At 38.6% G+C, this 19,997-nt stretch overlaps 1 protein-coding gene and 1 pseudogene across 1 annotated transcript; one reads left to right on the top strand and one right to left on the bottom strand.

Annotated features, from left to right (window-relative positions):
• Nucleotides 1–3,484: 3,484 nt before the first annotated feature.
• Nucleotides 3,485–5,103, bottom strand: LOC120136995 (annotated as a pseudogene).
• A 9,605-nt stretch (nucleotides 5,104–14,708) lies between these two features.
• On the top strand, nucleotides 14,709–16,736 carry LOC120136994. Its single transcript, XM_039152886.1, has 2 exons — nucleotides 14,709–15,995; nucleotides 16,104–16,736. The coding sequence occupies exons 1-2, from the start codon at nucleotides 14,709–14,711 to the stop codon at nucleotides 16,734–16,736; spliced, it is 1,920 nt and encodes a 639-aa protein (XP_039008817.1).
• Nucleotides 16,737–19,997: the final 3,261 nt, after the last annotated feature.

The following is a 19,997-nucleotide window of genomic DNA, read 5'->3' as shown; positions in this document are numbered from 1 at the left end:
ATTTTCTCCTTTCCGAAACATTGAACACTTTTTTTTGTTTATAGTTGGACGAATTTGATCATGTGCTTCATTTAGTCTAGGGTTTTATGAAAAGCATTATGTTTTTCCATATGCAAGAAAGATCCATAAAGGATGAATCTGTGAGACTGAATTTGATATCAGTGAGCAAAAGAGGAAGGGTGGAAACTGAACAGTAACCCTAAAAAAACCAAAAGGACAGAAACAGACAGAAACAAGAAGATATTGTCAGTGGTGCATGAGACCCAAATGATGGCTCCATTGAAGGGTGTTTGAATTGAACCTTTGGGAAAACTTATTTTTTTTTGGGTTTCTTGAAACACTTAGGGCTGTTTGTTTGTCTCTTAATGAAATAATTCAACGTTGAATGTTGAATTGTTCATCATTTAACGTGTTTGTTTCGCATCTCTGAATGATTAAGTGTTGATTGATTCAGCAAAACAGTGTTGAATGATTCAGCACAGAAGTACATTCTAAATAGTTCAGAACCATTATCAAACAATATGTCACATTCAGAGTTAATTCATACAGAATCTCTGAATCATCCGGTACTTAATCATTTAAAATAAACAAACAACCCTTAGTATGATACTGTAAAATATTGATTATAACCATGGTGATTATCAGATATATCAGATTGCCACTTTAAAGCAAAAGGGGTTTTCTATGTTCATGGCCTCTCCTCATTCATGATTGCGCCACCAATTTAAAAAATGTCAGTCATTTTTTTTATTTTACTTGGTATATAATATTAATAATAAAAAACATATACAGTTCACTAATGAATCTGTAGGGCAGGCAGACCCTCTTTTATTTAGCTTTGAATGGAAACTGGGCTTCTCATTTCGACTGTACACATACATAACATTTTCTAGAACGTGGTCTGATATATGTTCTCATTAGGTCTATGGTGCATAGGTTATAATGAGGTTTTAAAGTGTAGTAAATTGGTCAAGTCAGAGCTGGCTCGGAGCAGGAATCTTGGGTTTTGCGGTTAATAGTGGGTGGACCATTGTCCGGCCTTGACCCCAAGAATTTGGGTTAATAAGGGAGATTAAGCATCAATGGGGGACCCTACTTGATACATTCCAGTGCTACTTCCTTTTGTTTCGATATCTTTTCTGTTTCCAGTTAATTGTGGTGAAGAGTCGGTCCTGTAAAAAAAAAGCTTTGGGGGGGGGGGGTATTTGGTTTTATCGTCCGTAATGTCACCACATTCTTCGATTGGTTGCTGCTCTGGGCCCTCAAACATGGGGCAATCATACATGTTCACTATCTGAATTCTGATGGAATTAGTAGAATGTCTTTTTCGATTACAAAAAAGAGGGAAATGTACGCATATCTGGCAAAAGGAAAAAAGAGAGAGAAAAGAAATACATGTAGCAAAATGATTTGATTCCATTGTAGCCAACTTTCACCGTCATTTAATCATAAAATGGAGGTTAAGAGGTAATTTTCTTCTATAGACTTGTTTAAGATGGTTTAAGAATAATAGTAATACCTCGTTTTTTAGCAGAAATATGAATAGGATTGACTATTTAACTCGATAAAATTCTAGTAGGCCTAAAATAACTTTTGAATAAAGAGACTGATGGGCTCACTCAACAAGCCACTGCCTATGAGTCGTCGGCTCATCCTTCAACGGTTAGAGCCCTGGGCTCCTCCCATTGTTTTCATGTTGTTTTTCGCTCCCCTGTATTCTTTTTACTTTTCCTCACGGTATTACCTCGCTATGGGTCATTTAGTCTTGCAGGGTAGTGTTTGCTGATTCACACAGGATTCCACGTGTCCCATGCTACTTGGGTCAAAGCGTAAGTTAGTGATGCTTTTGACTACTAGACTATCGCCATTCGCCATGTAGGGTTCAGCGTTTCGCCTAGCAGCACGACGTTTTTATCTCTAAAACTTACGCGCAGAAAAAAAACTTGATTTGCCCGTAAAAGTATCTATGTTTCTAGTTCTACCTTTGAAAAGAATAGTGAGAAATAGTTAACACATCAGAATTACTGTTACTTCTAATCCTAACTTTCAAAATTGTATAAAAAGAATAATCTAACTGCATCGACTGAGTTACTACCACCACCCAAACATTCTCGCAAAGAAGATATAAAAATTAAGGGTAAACTATATCATGACCTCCTAACTATTCCTCCTTTTCGTTTTGACCAAGTATAATTACACATTTGACCACTGGTATTTACATATTCTATCAATTTGATCCTAATTTTAATAAATTAAAATAAACTTAACTCTTAAACCAAATAGTGTCAAGTGTAATGACACATGTTACTATTCGATTGGATGATTAAATTTGTTTTAATTTAATATATTTTTTCCACTAATTAGAAAGAAAATTTTGAGTGCTTAAATGATGCTTAAGAGAATTGAGCTTAGAATTCCTTGGTTGAAGAATTAGAGGCTTAACCATGAGCTCATGTAGTTATTTGTTTCAAAAATGATTACATATATTATATATACTATATATTAGTCTAAACTTAAATTTTTAATATTTTATATATCTTAACTTAAATTCATATATTAAATTAATTTTAAGTCCTAACAATACGAATATATTTTATTTTTATATTAACTTATTAAATATATTTTATCATTGTCTTAATCTAAAAATATATTTTATTCTCATTTTAACTTAAAAATATGTTTTACTCTTTATCTTAACTTAAAGAATATATTTTATTCTTATATTAATTTATTACATAAATTATGTTCCTAAATTAAATTATGAAATATATCATATTCTTACCTTAAATTATTAAATATAATTTATTCTTATTTTAACTAAAAATATATATTTTATTTTTATCTTAACTCAAAAATATATTTTTATTTTAACTAAAAATACATATTTTACTTTTATCTTAACTAAAAATATATATTATATTTTTTTCTTAATTTTAAAATATTATCATAATAAAATATAAATATTTAAGTTAAGATTCCCGATAAGGGCAAAATAAATATTTTTAAGTTAAGATAAGATTAAAATATATTTTAAAGTTAAAATAAGAATAAAATATATTTTTAGATTAAAAAAGAATAAAATATATTTTTAGGTTAAAAAAAGAATAAAATATATTTAATAAGTTAAGATAAAAAAATATTTTTTTGATGTTAAGATGTAAAATTGATTTAATACGTGAATTTAAATTATGATATATAAAATATTAAGAATTTAAGTGTATTATGTATAATATATGTAGTCATTTTTTTAACTAAATAACTACTTTAATTCAATAGTTGAGCCTCTATTTCTTCATTTTAGAAAGCCCAGGTCTGACCCCTTTGGATAACGTAATTCCAATGATTATCGGCAGTGTAGAGAATAATAACAATTCATTAATTTATTTTAATTTCATCCCAAAAATCTAAGTTCCGGTTGATCATAATGCTTTTCTACCTTAGAGAAAAGAAAAGAGCTAATAGTTCCTGTTACAAGGGTGAAACATTAAAGAGATCCAACATCAAATCGCACCGGCTCATAAACAGTGATAGACTCTGCTGCCGCTCGTTTCTTTGTGGCATCGTCCACGTATAGCAGATCATCAATCCTCGCCGTTATGTTGAATGCTAAGCTTTCCATCACTCTCGAGTAGCCCTCAAGGATTGATTGTCCTACCTCCTACAAAAACCCAAAAATTTCATTGAATAAAGAGGCACATGTTATTGATGGAAACAGGTGCAGAGGAACTATATAATGCTCTAAGAAGCAAAAGATGAAGTACCTTGTTATGCTGAATCTTGCTCGTGTCTAAAGAAGTCTGACAAAGGCCTGGAAACCGTAGCCTTAAGTTCTGTAAGAGTGTCTCAGCCTGCTCAGCTAAAACCTTTGTCTTTTCTCTGTCACCCACAAAACCCTTAACTTTGCCACCTCATGCTGACTTACTCACCTTTGCACGCAGCGAGTGCCTTCTCAAGTATTTGTGTTTCCAAATATGCACAGAAGCTTCAACGCTGTTGGCCATTTCCAGAGCACTGTATTCCGATGATAGATCTAAATAATGAAGAAGACACTGGGGGGTGGGGGGGTGGGGGAGGACGGGTCGGCAGTTAGGTAACGGTACATGACCTCACCCAAGTAATCCTTTTCACACTGCAAGACAAGCAAAAAAAACAAGGCATAGTGAACAATATGCTCCCTAAAGGAAATAAAGAGATGCATGGGCAATAGTAATCAATCAAAATGCATGAATATTTAATGCAATTCACCTCGTGGATGCTCCATCTTAAATTGTATTTATATTTTCTCCTGCCAGAAAGAACAATTTTGTATGCTATGAAGCAGTCTCCAAACCTTGGGCAAACTTTTGAGGGAAGCAATTGGGATTTCCATCTCAGCCAACACATTGTTGTTTATTGCTGTAGCAGCCTTAAGGATCTGGTGTGTACATTCCCTACACAGCTGCAATCTCTTCCTTGAATCTTCAGATAAACCAGAGGGGGGAACCTTTGGAAATGGGAGCCACCACTTCTCTTATAATCTGACAGATGAACTCCCAGATGGCGAAGACGAAGGAAATGCCTCAAGGTATCATTGATAACTATTACACGATCAGCATAATCAAATTCTGAATTATGAAAGCCATCAAGAATGCTTATCAGCATTGCATCTAGTTTCTTCAGTGCTGGGAGGTTTACAAGGAGATCCGAGCGTGGCCGGTGTACCATGACCTCGAAGGTTCCCCCACCTGGAAACTCTTGCAAAGATGGTTTAAGCTCCACTATGAAATCAGTTACAGACAAAAGCCAATCCATCTCTATACGCCACATCAACTTCCTTTGCGGTGATAATGGCTGTAACTTCCATAGTTCCCCAAACACATAAGCTGCAAGAAATTAGGAAATCGATTCGGATTTCATCCTTTTGTTAATGATGAACCAAGAAAAACAAAAACAAAAAAGAAATTTGAGTACAAGAAACTAACCAGAAAGATTTGTAATGACATTAGAAACGGCAAGAGCAATATAAACTCCATTCCCCCACCAGACATATCTTCTCCAAGCAAAAGTTTAGCGAACCTTTCCTTCATCATTTCTGCTTCTGCAAAAACATCGATAGAAATTAAAACACAGTATATCCCAAGCAAGATGAAATGGAAAATCAACCCAAATCCCAAGTTTAAGGACCGCTTTGTACCAAAAAAAACGGAAAGAATTAAAAGAAAACTTGGAGTCTATTTAAAAACTACAACGAAGTAATCAATGGAAACTATAAAACCAAAAGGAGGTTTAAGCGATCAACGTTGATAACAGATCTAAAAAACTGTCATAATCTAAGTACTTAGTAAATTTAGCAAAGTATTCAACAAGAACTCTTCGATCTTCACCGTTATAAACTAAAATAACTGGCAAGACCTGTTAGATTATGCTCAAAGACCAATCATATAATGATTGTAATAATAATTTTATTTACCAATTTTATTGAATAAAGGCATTGTCACTATTATTTTCATTTATATATATATATATATATATATGTGTTTAACATAAACTGGAAGATAATAAAGTTCATATAATGACATAATTGTTATTATTAAAAGATACCTAATCAAGTATTATTGTGGGCATGGACAATAATAATACGCTTAAGACTAACATGTTATTGATTGATGACAATGAGTTGTCATTGACATAGAGATGTCAGAATTGATACATGATTATATTGTTAGAGAACAATGTATTGGATTGACCGACCATGAGCATATGTCTTGGATTATTATGTGACAGTCATAACATTGCTCATGGTGATGACTATATGTATGATCCTCAGACTTGAGATCAATACTATCCCAACATATATTGTTGTATGTTTTGATGCAGCTAAACAAGCTCCGTAAATGGTTGCTCTATAAAGACTGTTATTGAATATATCTCAATATATGTAGTGGGTGTGTATGATTAAGATATGATTTGTCCTTCCTACATAATAGGAAATATATCACAGGCCACTTGATTGAGTAAGACTAGAAATGCATGGTCATGCTCAAATAAGTTGATATGAGATATCATAAAATATTCGTTAATTAAAGTCTACTCTAGATATCAAAAAACAATAGATGGACTATACAAGTGTGACTATTCCAAGACTTGTGCCTATTCTAGATATAAAGGACATAAGGATGTAATACATAAAAGAGTAATCACCAAGATGATATGTCGAATCATATTTTCTTGTAACTTAGGTGACAATGATATATTGCTAGATGTCACTCATTGTATGTAATATTAGAATTGTTCTAATAATTATTGCTAACGTTACAAGAACCTACAAGATCACACCCTAGGATTGAAACGAGAAAAGATGTACAAATTGTTGTACGTTACTAAAATATATATTTTAATAATCCCAAATATTTAATTTCAATTAATTAATTAAATATAGATTTAATTAATTTGAAATAATAAAATCCCCAATATGATTAGGGTAACTTGGATATAAGAGGATTATTAAATTCCAATTAATTAAATATAGATTTAATTAATTTGAAATAATAAAACCCTAATATGATTAGGGTAACTTGGCTATAAAAGGGTGTGTTAGGTTTAGCAGCCGTTTTTGCAACAAACACACAAACCCTTCAGCCATTTTCTCTCAAAACAGTTTTGGGGAAAACAAATATTGCTCTCAATCGGGTGAACTAAGTAGAGGCCGAGACGTGATTTCGTGGAGGCTTTCGATTCGAATCGATCTACACCACCGTATTCACTGCTATTCTTGTTGTTTTCAAGGAACCCACTGTAAGTATTCACATCTCTTTCTCCCGATTTCGGTTTTTCGTACTTGGATCGCTGGGGAGATCGTAGAGTTTTGTTTCCGCTACGTGCGCCGACGGTCCCAACAGTGACATCAGAGCCACTTGTACGATCTGATTTTGGGTTAAATTTTTGGTTGATGCGATATGTATGAGATGCATGTTCTAGTTTTATCGATTTCGGTAAATATGTTGATATCATTGTTCGAATCAATACCCGCAACGATTAATATGTTAATTTGTTAATATGTTTTTCAATCGATTTGTTACTGGATGATCTATGGGAGTGCGATAGCAGATCGCGTTTAGCAGTGGAACAATGGTTGTTCCGAAGCAGAAAACCTTCGGGATTGAAAACCTTCGCCCCTTGACCCCTTATCAACAGTACAAATTGAAGGCCCATATTAATATTTTTAACAAAGGCGTAACAACGTCTATATATATATATGATATGTTTGTTTTGCACGGTGTTTGATATGCATTGTTATAGCCCTTGTTCAATTCACAATGGTTTATTTTTAAATACGGTCTACGAGCCGTGCCTTTCTATATATGTTGTATTTCTTTTCTCATCTTACTCCCTCATATGTAAAACGATTCTTTTAAAATTATAAATCTATGAAAATTTCACAAGGAGCAGAAGAATGGCGAGAATATGCCTAGAGAGCAGTCTTAGGCTTTAGGGTTTTTGGTTCTCTCATTGGCTTGGGATGGGCCACCTTAGTCATTGGTTTGGGCTATAACCATTGCATCTTATTTATTACTATATTTTTTATGTATGCAATGCATCAAATGATATAATAAGAATAAATATTGATGAGATCAATAAGGGCCTAATATTAAAACGAACAATGATGAGATAATTACGCAAATCCCTCTTTATAATCTAAGTTAAATTAACCATCCAATATTTACCCTCGTTAAGGCTTTGATCGATATTGTGTGGGCTTTGCCAAAGCATTGGCACATAAATCTATCTTGGTTAAACGCGAAGAATAAACAAGTGATATTCACCGGTTGAAATATTGATAATAACTTAGCTAGGTTATTCTAATAGGATTAGAAACCTAGAGGTTAAATATTTGGATAAGTCATGAGATGACTTGAACAAAAGTTGTTCACCAAAATGAGGAGTTACATGAGATGTAACTAGTCAAGTGTTACTTACCTAAATAATCACTATCCTAAAAGAAAAGCCAAAGCTGATTTAGGAAATTGATGTATTATGGATCCTCACCCACTAGAAAAATTTTCGTTGAATTTTTCCGAAATTAAAACAAAGAGGGTTTTTAATTTTGAATAAAATAGTGAGAGTAATTTTTAAATAAAGTCCTATTTATAAATTTTAATTCGGTAAATTTACTTACTTTAATATTTCCATTGTTGTAGATTTAATGGCAAACAATACTTTATCACTGCGATCACTCCTTGAGAAGGATAAACTTAATGGCATAAACTTCCTTGACTGGCTTCATAATTTGAGAATTGTTCTCAAACAGGAAAGGAAGAAATATGTCATTGAGGAACCTGTTTCTGATGAACCGACAGCTAATGCTTCAAAAGCTGACAAAGACAAATTCAAGAAACATATGGATGATATGTTAGATGTTGGATGTCTAATGCTTACCACCATGACTCCTGAGCTTTAGAAGCAACATGATGACATGGTTGTATATGAGATGATTCAAAATCTGAAAGAAATATATGAAGGGCAAGCACGTCAAGAGAGATATGAGACCTCTAAAGTTCTATTTCAATGTAAAATGGCAGAGGGAACTCCTGTAGGAGCTCATGTCATCAAGATGATGGGCTACATCCAAACGTTGGAAAAGCTGGGATTTTCTCTTAAAGATGAATTGGCTACCGATGTTATCCTGCAATCGTTGCCAGATAGCTTTAGCCAATTTGTCCTTAATTTCAACATGAATGAAATTAACAAAACTTTGCCACAGTTACTTGGCATGTTACGAACTGCTGAAAGTAACATGAAAAAGGTTGGACCTAAGCCCATTCTAATGGTCCACAAGGAAAAAGAAAAGGGAAAGAAAAAGGTAGTGGAAAAGTCTAAGGGAAATGGTAAGACCAAACCAAAAGGGAAAAATGCATTGAAACCCAAATGGGGAGTTAGCAAAGAAGGAAAATGTTTCCATTGCAATAAGACCAGACACTGGAAGAGAAACTGCCCTGTTTACCTTGAAGAGGTCAATAAGGCAAAAGCAAACGGAACGTTTGTTTCAGGTATTTATGTTATTGATGTTAATTTGTCAACATCTACTTCTTGGGTATTAGATACCGGTTGTGGTTCTCATATTTGTACTTCTGTATAGGGACTGCAAAAGAGAAGGAATCTGGGTAAAGGAGACGTGGACCTACGAGTGGGAAATGGAGCAAGAGTTGATGCATTATCTATAGGGACATATGTTTTATCTTTGCCTAGTGGACTTGATTTAAATTTAGAGGATTATTATTATGTGCCTAGTTTGACTAAGAACATTATTTCTATTTCTTGTTTGGACAAGATTGGCTTTGAGATTATTATTAAGAATAATTGTTGTTATTTTTATCTCGATAATGTTTTTTATGGTTCGGCACAATTGGTTAATGGTCTCTATATTTTGGATCAAGATAATACCATTTATAACATAAATACTAAGAGATCAAAAACAAATGACTCGAATCAAACTTATCTTTGGCATTGTCGTTTAGGCCATATAAGTGAGAAACGCATATCAAAACTTCATAAAGATGGATTCTTAGATTCATGTGTTTTTGAACAATATGATGTATGCGAATCTTGCTTGTTGGGAAAAATGACTAAAGCTCCTTTTAATAGTAAAGGTGAGCGAGCAAATGATTTATTGGGGTTAATACATAGTGATGTATATGGACCAATGAATACACAAGCCAGAGGTGGATTCCATTACTTCATTACTTTTACCGATGACTTCAGTTGGTATGGGTATATTTATCTTATGCGCCATAAATTTGAAGCCCATGAAAAGTTTAAGGAATTTAAAAATAAAGTACAAAATCAACTAGGAAAGAGTATTAAGACTCTTCGATCAGATCGAGGTGGAGAATACTTAAGCATAGAGTTTGATTAACTCCTAAAAGAATGTGGGATTGTCTCACAGCTTATACCACTTGGTACACCACAGTGGAATGGAGTTTCTGAAAGAAGGAATCGAACACTGTTAGACATGGTTCGATCGATGATGAGTCATAGTGATCTTTTGACTTCTTTTTGGGGACATACACTTGAAACAACCGCTTTCACACTAAATCGTGTTCCATCTAAATCGGTTCAAAAGACACCATACGAGATATGGACTGGGAAACGTCCTAGTATGTATTTTATGAAGATTTGGGGTTGTGAAGCTTATGTAAAACATCACATGTCTACAAAGCTCGAACCTAAATCTCATAAGTGTATATTTGTTGGATATCCTAAAGAAACTAAGGGATACTATTTCTTCAACCCTAACGAGAACAAAGTGTTTGTTGCTCGAACAAGAGTTTTTCTCGAAAGAGAATTTCTCTCAAAGAAAGTGAAGGGTATAAATATTGAACTTGGAGAAGTTCAAGAGCAACAAATAAAATGAACCTGAAGATGAGCATGTTTCACAAGTTGTTGAGGAGCATTCAATAGATTTAGAAACACAATCACTGTGTAGATCCACAAGAGAACATCGTGCACCTGAGAGATTTGGATTTCTCGTTATGACACATGGAGATGTTCTTCTTATGGATCAAGATGAGCCCAGGACTTATCAAGAGGAAGTGTCTAGCCCAGACTCTGAGAAATGGCTTGAAGCCATGAGATCTGAGATGGATTCCATGTCAGTAAACTAAGTATGGACTTTGGTTGAACCACCTGAAGAGGTCAAACCTATAGGGTGTAAATGGGTTTTCAAGAAGAAAAACGATATAGATGGTAATGTACAAACATACAAGGGGCGATTAGTCGCTAAAGGTTTTCGACAAGTTCATGGTGTAGACTATGACGAAACATTCTCCCCTGTAGCTATGTTTAAGTCCATCCAGATCCTGCTCGCAATAGATGCATTCCATGATTATGAAATCTGGCAAATGGATGTCAAAACCGCCTTCCTTAATGGAAAACTTGAAGAGGATGTGTATATGACATAACCAGAAGGTTTTGTCTTTCCAAGAAATACTGGAAAGGTTTGTAAGCTACAGAGGTCTATTTATGGACTAAAGCAAGCTTCTCGAAGATGGAATCTTCGTTTCAATGATGCAATCAAAGAGTTTGGTTTTATCAGAAATAAAGATGAGCCTTGTGTTTATAAAAAGGCTAGTGGGAGCATTGTTTCTTTCCTAATCTTATATATAGACGACATACTCATCATAGGAAATGATATACCTAGTTTACAGTCTGTTAAGACTTGGTTAAGTGGTTGTTTTTCTATGAAAGATTTGGGTGAGGCAGCGTATATCTTAGGAGTTAATATCTATAGAGATAGATCAAGACGACTTCTAGGTCTGATTCAAAGTACATATATAGACAAAGTGCTGAAAAGGTTCAGTATGGAAGAATCCAAGAAAGGATTTTTGCATATGAGACATGATGTTTCTCTTTCTAAGGAAATGTGTCCTTCAACACCACTAGAAAGAGAACGGATGAATAAGATTCCATATGCTTCGGCTATTAGTTCTATAATGTATGCCATGATATGTACTCGACCAGATGTATCATATGCTCTAAGCATGACGAGTGGGTATCAAACAAACCCTGGTGAAAATCATTGGGTTGCGGTTAAAAATATCCTTAAGTACTTAAGAAGAACTAAGGATAAATTTCTTGTCTATGGAGGGGGGGAAGAGCTTAGTATAAAAGGTTATACTGATGCCAGCTTCCAAACTGACAATGATGACTCACGATCGCAATCGAGTTTTTTGTTTTGTCTTAATGGAGGTGTTGTGAGTTGGAAAAGTTTGAAGCAAGACACAGTAGCTTATTCTACAACAGAGGCTGAATACATTGCAGCCAGTGAAGCAACAAAAGAGGTTGTTTGGATCAAGAAGTTTATATCGGAATTAGGGGTTGTTCCCAGCATATCAGATGTTGTAGAACTCCATTGTGACAATAATGGAGCCATTGCACAAGCAAAGGAACCAAGATCTCATCAACGATCCAAACATATTCTTAGGCGCTTTCATCTCATTAGAGAGATCATTGATCGAGGAGATGTGGAAATATGTAGAGTACACACGAATGACAATATTGTTGATCCATTGACAAAGCCTCTTACACAGCAGAGGCATGATCGTCACATTGAGTCACTCGGTATTAGATATGTGAGTGATTGGTCTTAGTGCTAGTGGGAGATTATTAAAGTATGCTCAAAGACCAATACCGATTTTATTGAATAAAGGCATTGCCACTATTATTTTCATTTATATATATGTGTTTAACATAAACTGGAAGATAATAAAGTCCATATAATGACATAATTATTATTATTAAAAGATCTCTAGTCAAGTATTATTATAGGCATGGACAATAATAATACGCTTAAGACTAACATGTTATTGATTGATGACAATGAGTTGTCATTGACATAGAGATGTCAGAATTGATACATGATTATATTGTTAGAGAACAATGTATTGGATTGACCGACCATGAGCATATGTCTTGGATTATTATATGACAGTCATAACATTGCTCATGGTGATGACTATATGTATGATCCTCAGACTTGAGATCAATACTATCCCAACATATATTGTTGTATGTTTTGATGCAGCTAAACAAGCTCCGTAAATGGTTGCTCTATAAAGACTGTTATTGAATATATCTCAATATATGTAGTGGGTGTGTATGATTAAGATAGGATTTGTCCTTCCTACATAATAGGAAATATATCACAGGCCACTTGATTGAGTAAGACTAGAAATGCATGGCCATGCTCAAATAAGTTGATATGAGATATCATAAACTATTCGTTAATTAAAGTCTACTCTAGATATCAAGAAACAATAGATGGACTATACAAGTGTGACTATTCCAAGACTTGTGCCTATTCTAGATATAAAGGACATAAGGATGTAATACATAAAAGAGTAATCACCAAGATGATATGTCGAATCATATTTTCTTGTAACTTAAGTGACAATGATATATTGCTAGATGTCACTCATTGTATGTAATATTAGAATTGTTCTAATAATTACTGCTAACGTTACAAGAACCTACAAGGTCACACCCCAGGATTGAAACGAGCAAAGATGTACAATTTGTTGTACGTTACTAAAATATATATTTTAATAATCCCGAATATTTAATTTCAATTAATTAATTAATTAATTATAGATTTAATTAATTTGAAATAATAAAATCCCCAATATGATTAGGGTAACTTGGATATAAGAGGATTATTAAATTCCAATTAATTAAATATAGATTTAATTAATTTGAAATAATAAAACCCTAATATGATTAGGGTAACTTGGCTATAAAAGGGTGTGTTAGGTCTAGCAGCCGTTTTTGCAACAAACACACAAACCCTTTAGCCATTTTCTCTCAAAATAGTTTTGGGGAAAACAAATATTGCTCTTAATCGGGTGAACTGAGTAGAGGCCGAGACGTGATTTCGTGGAGGCTTTCGATTCGAATTGATCTACACCACCGTATTCATTGTTGTTCTTGCTGTTTTCAAGGAACCCACTGTAAGTATTCGCATCTCTTCCTCCCGATTTCGATTTTTCGTACTTGGATCGCTGGGGAGACTGTCGAGTTTTGTTTCCGCTGCGCCATGGGGTGCGTCGACGATCCCAACAAAACCATCAATGAAGCAACTAATTCAACTCTCAATTTCGTAAGTGTTAAAAAGAACATAAAGCAAAAGTGTAGTGAACGTGCCAGTCAACTCCGCCTTCATCAATGGAATGACCACGTGTCTGCCACCGAGAACCGGCAACATCACGATAACTCGTGTCGAGAAAATGGAGGCGTCAACCAACTTGAACTCTGACCCTGGGGGGGGGCGAAGAGGCCAAAGAACTCAAACCACCTCGGTCAAAACGACGACAGGAAAACCCACTTGAGCTCTCGGATTCGCTCACGACGGCGTTCAGACCGTAGCTATCGAACCGCTCACTTATTATATCGGAGCATTCCTTAGACGAAACGCTCCCCATTCAACTCAAAGACCAAATGCTAAGCAAACTCCCCAAGTTTAACAGGATTCTTGCCAGTATTATGGGTTCGTACGGTCGAGTTGAAAAGAAGAGAAACCAAAATAATAAAGATTCAAAGGAAAAGCGTGATGTCACGAAATTGGGCCTTTTCCCCACACTTTGGGCTATTTTGGCTATGTTGGGCCACATTTGGTCTTGGAGGTTGATAGAATAGTGTAGATTATTCTAGAACACTCAAGACTTGTACATATTCTAGAAGCATTCTAGAGTCTTCCATGTTAGGTAGGAAATAATGGAGAATTCTAGAGAATCTCTCCCTACCGTAGGATCAAATCAATCTCCACCGTCCATTGAGGAGGTGGGATGCTATAAATAGGTGTAGAATCCTCATTTGTAAATCATCCAAGAGTTTTAAGCATTCAAGCATTCAACAAGCTTTCTCTCTAAGTTCTTTCCTTTCCTCTTTGTTTCCTTGCCAATCCTTTCACTAGCACGAGTTCGAGTGAGGCTGACTTAGCTATCGCGAGAGGCGAAAAAGGAGCTAAGGCCGCACGAGGCTTATTGAGCGATTAAGTCCGTGACAGTTGGTATCAGAGCCGGTAAAGGCGTCAATATCATGCACGTGTATTGTAAGAATGGCCGGAAACTTGAACGAGTCGACTGTTGTTGAGGAACGGGGGAAGAGAAGTTGCACCCACCAACAAGAATAAGAAGAGGGACCAAAGTAAGGCCCGCGAGAGCGTTTTCTTAGAACCGATGGTGGCAGAGTTTGGCGAGAAGTTGGAAAGGGTCCAGCACGACTTCAAGACGTTGGAGGACCATGTCTTGGAGCAAGTTGACACACTCAAAGGAAATGCCGAAGAGACCAACAATGAGGTGGAAGCTCGGTTCATACAGCTAGAGGATATGATCCAAGTCGTCCGTGAAAGCATCGAGGGGATGCGGGAGGATTTGACGCTCTGCAAGAGAGCCGCCGTTAGCGGGGGTGCTAACCATGTCTCCACTCCGAGGGTCGAGTGCCCCAAGCCGCAAGGGTTCAACGGGGCAAGGGACGCCAAGGAAGTCGAAAACTACCTATGGCGGATGGAGCAATACTTCGAGGGAATCGGCCTTAACGACGAGGCAGCCAAGGTAAAGACCGCTGCTTTATATCTTTCCGATACTGCTATGTTATGGTGGCGTAGGAAACATGCCGACATTGAGCGAGGAGCTTGTCGGGTAGATATGTGGGATGAGTTCAAGAAAGAACTCAAGAAGCACTTCTATCCCGAGAATGTGGTCTACGAGGCTCGCAAGAAATTGCGGGAGTTGAAGCAACGGGGTATTATGCGGGACTATGTGAAAGAATTCACAACCCTTATGCTTCAAATTCCCAATATGTCCGAAGAAGATCTCTTGTTCTACTTCATTGACGGACTACAAGGATGGGCCAAACAAGAGATGCACCGCCGGGACATTAAAACGGTTGATGAGGCAATTGCCATCGCCGAGTCACTCGTCGACTTCCAACCCTACTCCCACACCAATGCGACGAAAAATAAAGATAAATATCCATCCAAAGATGGGGGAGAACGGCAGGAGAATTACCAAGGCAACCGAGACCGAGATCACCGAAGGCCACAAGCTAAAGAGGGAGATCGTGATCGACGTCCGGGGCGAAGGGACTATGAAGAGAAGAAAAAGGCCTTCGTTCCCAAAGGAGGATGTTTCTTGTGTAAAGGACCGCATCCGATGAGTAGCTGTCCCAAACTTGGTTCATTGTCTGCCATCGTCGATCGTCAAGACACAGAGTCTCAAGCTGAGATGGGGTCACTCCAAGTTCTAAACGCCTTGAAGGCCAAGCCATTGACACCAACATCGAGTAATGGGCTCATGTATGTAGAAGCGGTGATCAACGAGAAGCCGACAAGAGCCATGATGGACACAGGAGCTACCCACAATTTCGTGTCTAAAGAAGAAGCCAACCGTTTGGGCCTAAAGTACACTGAGAGCACAGGATGGCTCAAGACGGTAAACACACAAGCTGTACCACTCCATGGCGTGGTACGAGGGGTCGAGCTACGCTTAGGCACTTGGAAGGGCCAAGTAAACTTTTCTGTCATTCCCATGGATGACTTCAAGGTCGTTTTGGGGTTGGACTTTCTCTGACAGGTAACCGCTATCCCTATGCCTTCCTTTAGTTCTGTTTGCATCTTGGAGAAAGGGTCTCCTTGCATGATCCCCACGGTCGAGGCACCGAAAGAGCAAGGTCGAGATGCCACACAACTCTCGGCCATACAACTTGGTAAAGGCATCAAGAAAGGGGACATTACTTACTTGGCCATGCTAAAGGAAGATGACGAGATCGAGGAAACGAATGACCTACCATTGATCATTCGTGAAGTCCTAGAGGAGAACAAGGACGTGATGCCGCCCGAGTTACCAAATAAACTTCCCCCAAGGCGTGAGGTGGATCACAAATTCGAGTTGGAACCCGGTGCAAAGCCGCCAGCCTTGGCCCCCTACCGAATGGCCCCACCTGAACTTGAGGAACTTCGAAGGCAACTCAAGGAGCTAGTAGATATGGGAATGATTCGACCTTCGAAGGCACCGTATGGCGCACCGGTACTCTTCCAAAAGAAGCACGATGGGTCATTGCGCATGTGCGTTGATTACCGGGCACTTAACAAGCTAACCATTAAAAATCGCTACCCGATCCCTTTGATTGCCGATTTATTTGACAGACTTGGAGGAGCCAAGGTGTACACGAAGATGGACTTGCAAAAAGGCTACTACCAAGTTTGAATAGCAGAAGGCGACGAGCCAAAGACTGCATGCATCACCCGATACGGATCGTACGAGTGGTTGGTCATGCCCTTTGGTCTAACCAATGCACCGGCGACGTTTTGCACGCTCATGAACAAGCTCTTCCAACCGTACTTGGACCAGTTCATGGTGGTGTACTTGGACGATATCGTGGTATACAGTAATTCCATCGGAGAACATGTAGACCACTTGAGGATTGTGTTCAAGATACTTCGAGAAAACGAGCTGTACGTCAAGAAGGAAAAGTGCACGTTTGCCACCGAGGAAGTACACTTCCTTGGACATATAATCGATCACGGGAAGCTATTAATGGACAGGAACAAAATCAAGGCCATAACCGAGTGGGAGCCGCCGACCAAGGTAAGTGAGATGAGGTCCTTCCTTGGTCTAGTAAATTATTATCGCCGGTTTATACAGGGCTACTCAGTGCGAGCATCACCATTGACGGACCTACTCAAGAAGGGGAAGGCATAGGAGTGGTCCGAACAATGTCAGAAGGCCTTTGAGAACCTGAAGGCAGCAGTTAGCCAAAAACCTGTCTTGGCCTTACCCGACTTTACCATGCCGTTCAAGGTGCATACCGATGCATCCGACTTTCGCTATCGGGGGAGTACTAATGCAAGAGGGACATCCGATAGCATTTGAGAGCCGCAAGCTGAATGACACCGAGAGGCGATACACGGTGCAAGAGAAGGAGATGACGACCATCATCCATTGCTTACGGGTATGGAGACATTATTTACTCGGCGCACACTTCACCATCAAGGCTGATAACGTGGCGACGAGTTACTTTCAGACCTAGAAGAAGCTATCACCAAAACAAGCTAGGTGGCAAGACTTCCTAGCCGAGTTCGACTACACGTTGGAATACAAGCCGGGCAAAGCCAACGTTGTAGCCGATGCCTTAAGTCGAAAGGCGGAGCTCGCCACGATCTCTCTAGCCAAGGGAACCGTGTTGGAGCGCATCAAGGAGGGCGTTGAGCAAGATCCAATGGCAAGAGAATTAGGAAAGCTGGCTAGCGATGGCAAAACCCAACGGTTTGGGTAGAGGACGGTCTACTCTACAACAAGGGACGGCGAATCTATGTTCCAAAGTGGGACAACTTAAGGCGAGATCTTATCAAAGAGTGCCACGACACCAAGTGGGCTGGTCATCCGGGTCAAAAGCGCACTATGGCAGTGCTAGAGACGGCATACTTTTGGCCCCATATGAAGGATAGCGTAAAGCTTTACGTGAAGACTTGTCTTGTGTGCCAACAAGACAAAGTGGAGAACCGACAGCCGGCGGGATTACTGGAACCTTTACCAGTCCCCCAAAGACCTTGGGATGCGATCACCTTAGATTTCATTAGTGCATTACCCAAGTCCGAGGGATACGGTTCGATCATGGTCGTCGTGGACCGATTTTCTAAGTATGGGACTTTCATACCATGCCCCAAGGATTGCACTGCGGAGGAGGCTGCACGAGCATTCTTCAAGAATGTCGTGAAGCATTGGGGCTTACCAAGGAGCATCATTAGTGATCGAGACCCTCGATTCACCGGACGCCTATGGACGGAATTGTTCAAGCTCCTTGGAACCGAGTTAAATTTCTCCACAAGCTTTCATCCTCAAACTGATGGGCAGACCGAACGGGTGAACGCTTTGTTGGAGTGTTATTTGCGGCACTTTGTGAGTGCTAACCAGCGAGATTGGGCTAAATTGCTAGACGTCGCCCAATTCTCTTATAACTTGCAACGAAGTGAAGCCACAGGCCGGAGTCCGTTCGAGCTTGCGACCGGACAACAACCGCTCACGCCGCACACACTGGCAATGCCACTTGACGAGGGTAAGAGTCCCGGGGCCGCCAAGATGGCTAAGTCATGGGAGGAGAACGCCGACATCGCCCGCGCATGTTTGGAGAAAGCACGAAAGAAGATGAAGAAATGGGCGGACGAGAAGAGGCGACATCGAGAGTTCTCCGTTGGAGACCTAGTCTTTGTGAAGCTTTTGCCACAACAATTCAAAGCCCTCCGAAGCGTTCACAAAGGACTAATACGGAGATATGAGGGACCATTCCAAGTACTTGCCAAGGTGGGAAAAGTGTCTTATCGCTTAGACTTGCCAAGTACACTTAAGATTCATCCGGTCTTCCATGTAAGTATGCTCAAGCCATATCATGCCGACAAGGAAGACTCAAGCCGAGGGTATTCGCATCGAGCACCTCCCGCAGTAACCAAGTCTTATGACAAGGAGGTGGAAACGGTGCTCACAAGCATGACGGTCCGCAAGAGAGGAGTCCCACCGCGTACCGAGTATTTAATCAAGTGGAAAGGACTACCAGAGTCCGAGGCAACATGGGAACTAGCTGAAGACTTGTGGCAGTTCGAAGAACATCTCAAAGCGTACGAGGCGACGAGGATGACGCCAGAATAGGTGGGGGAGAATGTCACGAAATTGGGCCTTTTCCCCACACTTTGGGCTATTTTGGCTATGTTGAGCCACATTTGGTCTTGGAGGTTGATAGAATAGTGTAGATTATTCTAGAACACTCAAGACTTGTACATATTCTAGAAGCATTCTAGAGTCTTCCATGTTAGGTAGGAAATAATGGAGAATTCTAGAGAATCTCTCCCTACCGTAGGATCAAATCAATCTCCACCGTCCATTGAGGAGGTGGGATGCTATAAATAGGTGTAGAATCCTCATTTGTAAATCATCCAAGAGTTGTAAGCATTCAAGCATTCAACAAGCTTTCTCTCTAAGTTCTTTCCTTTCTTCTTTGTTTCCTTGCCAATCCTTTCACTAGCACGAGTTCGAGTGAGGCTGACTTAGCTATCGCGAGGGACGAAAAAGGAGCTAAGGCCGCACGAGACTTATTGAGCGATTAAGTCCGTGACAGTGCGCTCAGTTTCGTCAAGTGGCTTTGAAGTCCATATGGACTTTAAGTTTCTCTTAGTGGCGAGTGATAGTGAAGCGCGCGCGTATAGGGTTACTATTTACTAAGAAAGTCTGTGTCACGCGATTGGTTAGAAATGATAAAGTGCCGCGATTTAATGTGATTATTGTTTTATCAATAAATGTATGGATCCCCCAACTTTTTGACACCTTTTAATTTTGTCCATTACAAGTAAATCTAAAAAAGATGAATATATATGATTCTCACTTTTAATTGGGGTTGCTTTTGTTAGATAAAATCTCGGTCCATGTTTCATGACCAATTCCTTTACTTGATTAGAACCTAATTACCTCTCCTTTGTC

Source organism: Hibiscus syriacus, unplaced genomic scaffold, assembly GCF_006381635.1.
Source record: "Hibiscus syriacus cultivar Baekdansim isolate YM2019G1 unplaced genomic scaffold, ASM638163v2 tig00110646_pilon, whole genome shotgun sequence".
NCBI classification, from domain to species: domain Eukaryota; kingdom Viridiplantae; phylum Streptophyta; class Magnoliopsida; order Malvales; family Malvaceae; genus Hibiscus; species Hibiscus syriacus.
The sequence above is the reverse complement of the archived record's forward strand: the minus strand, read 5'-3'. Positions and strand labels throughout refer to the sequence as shown.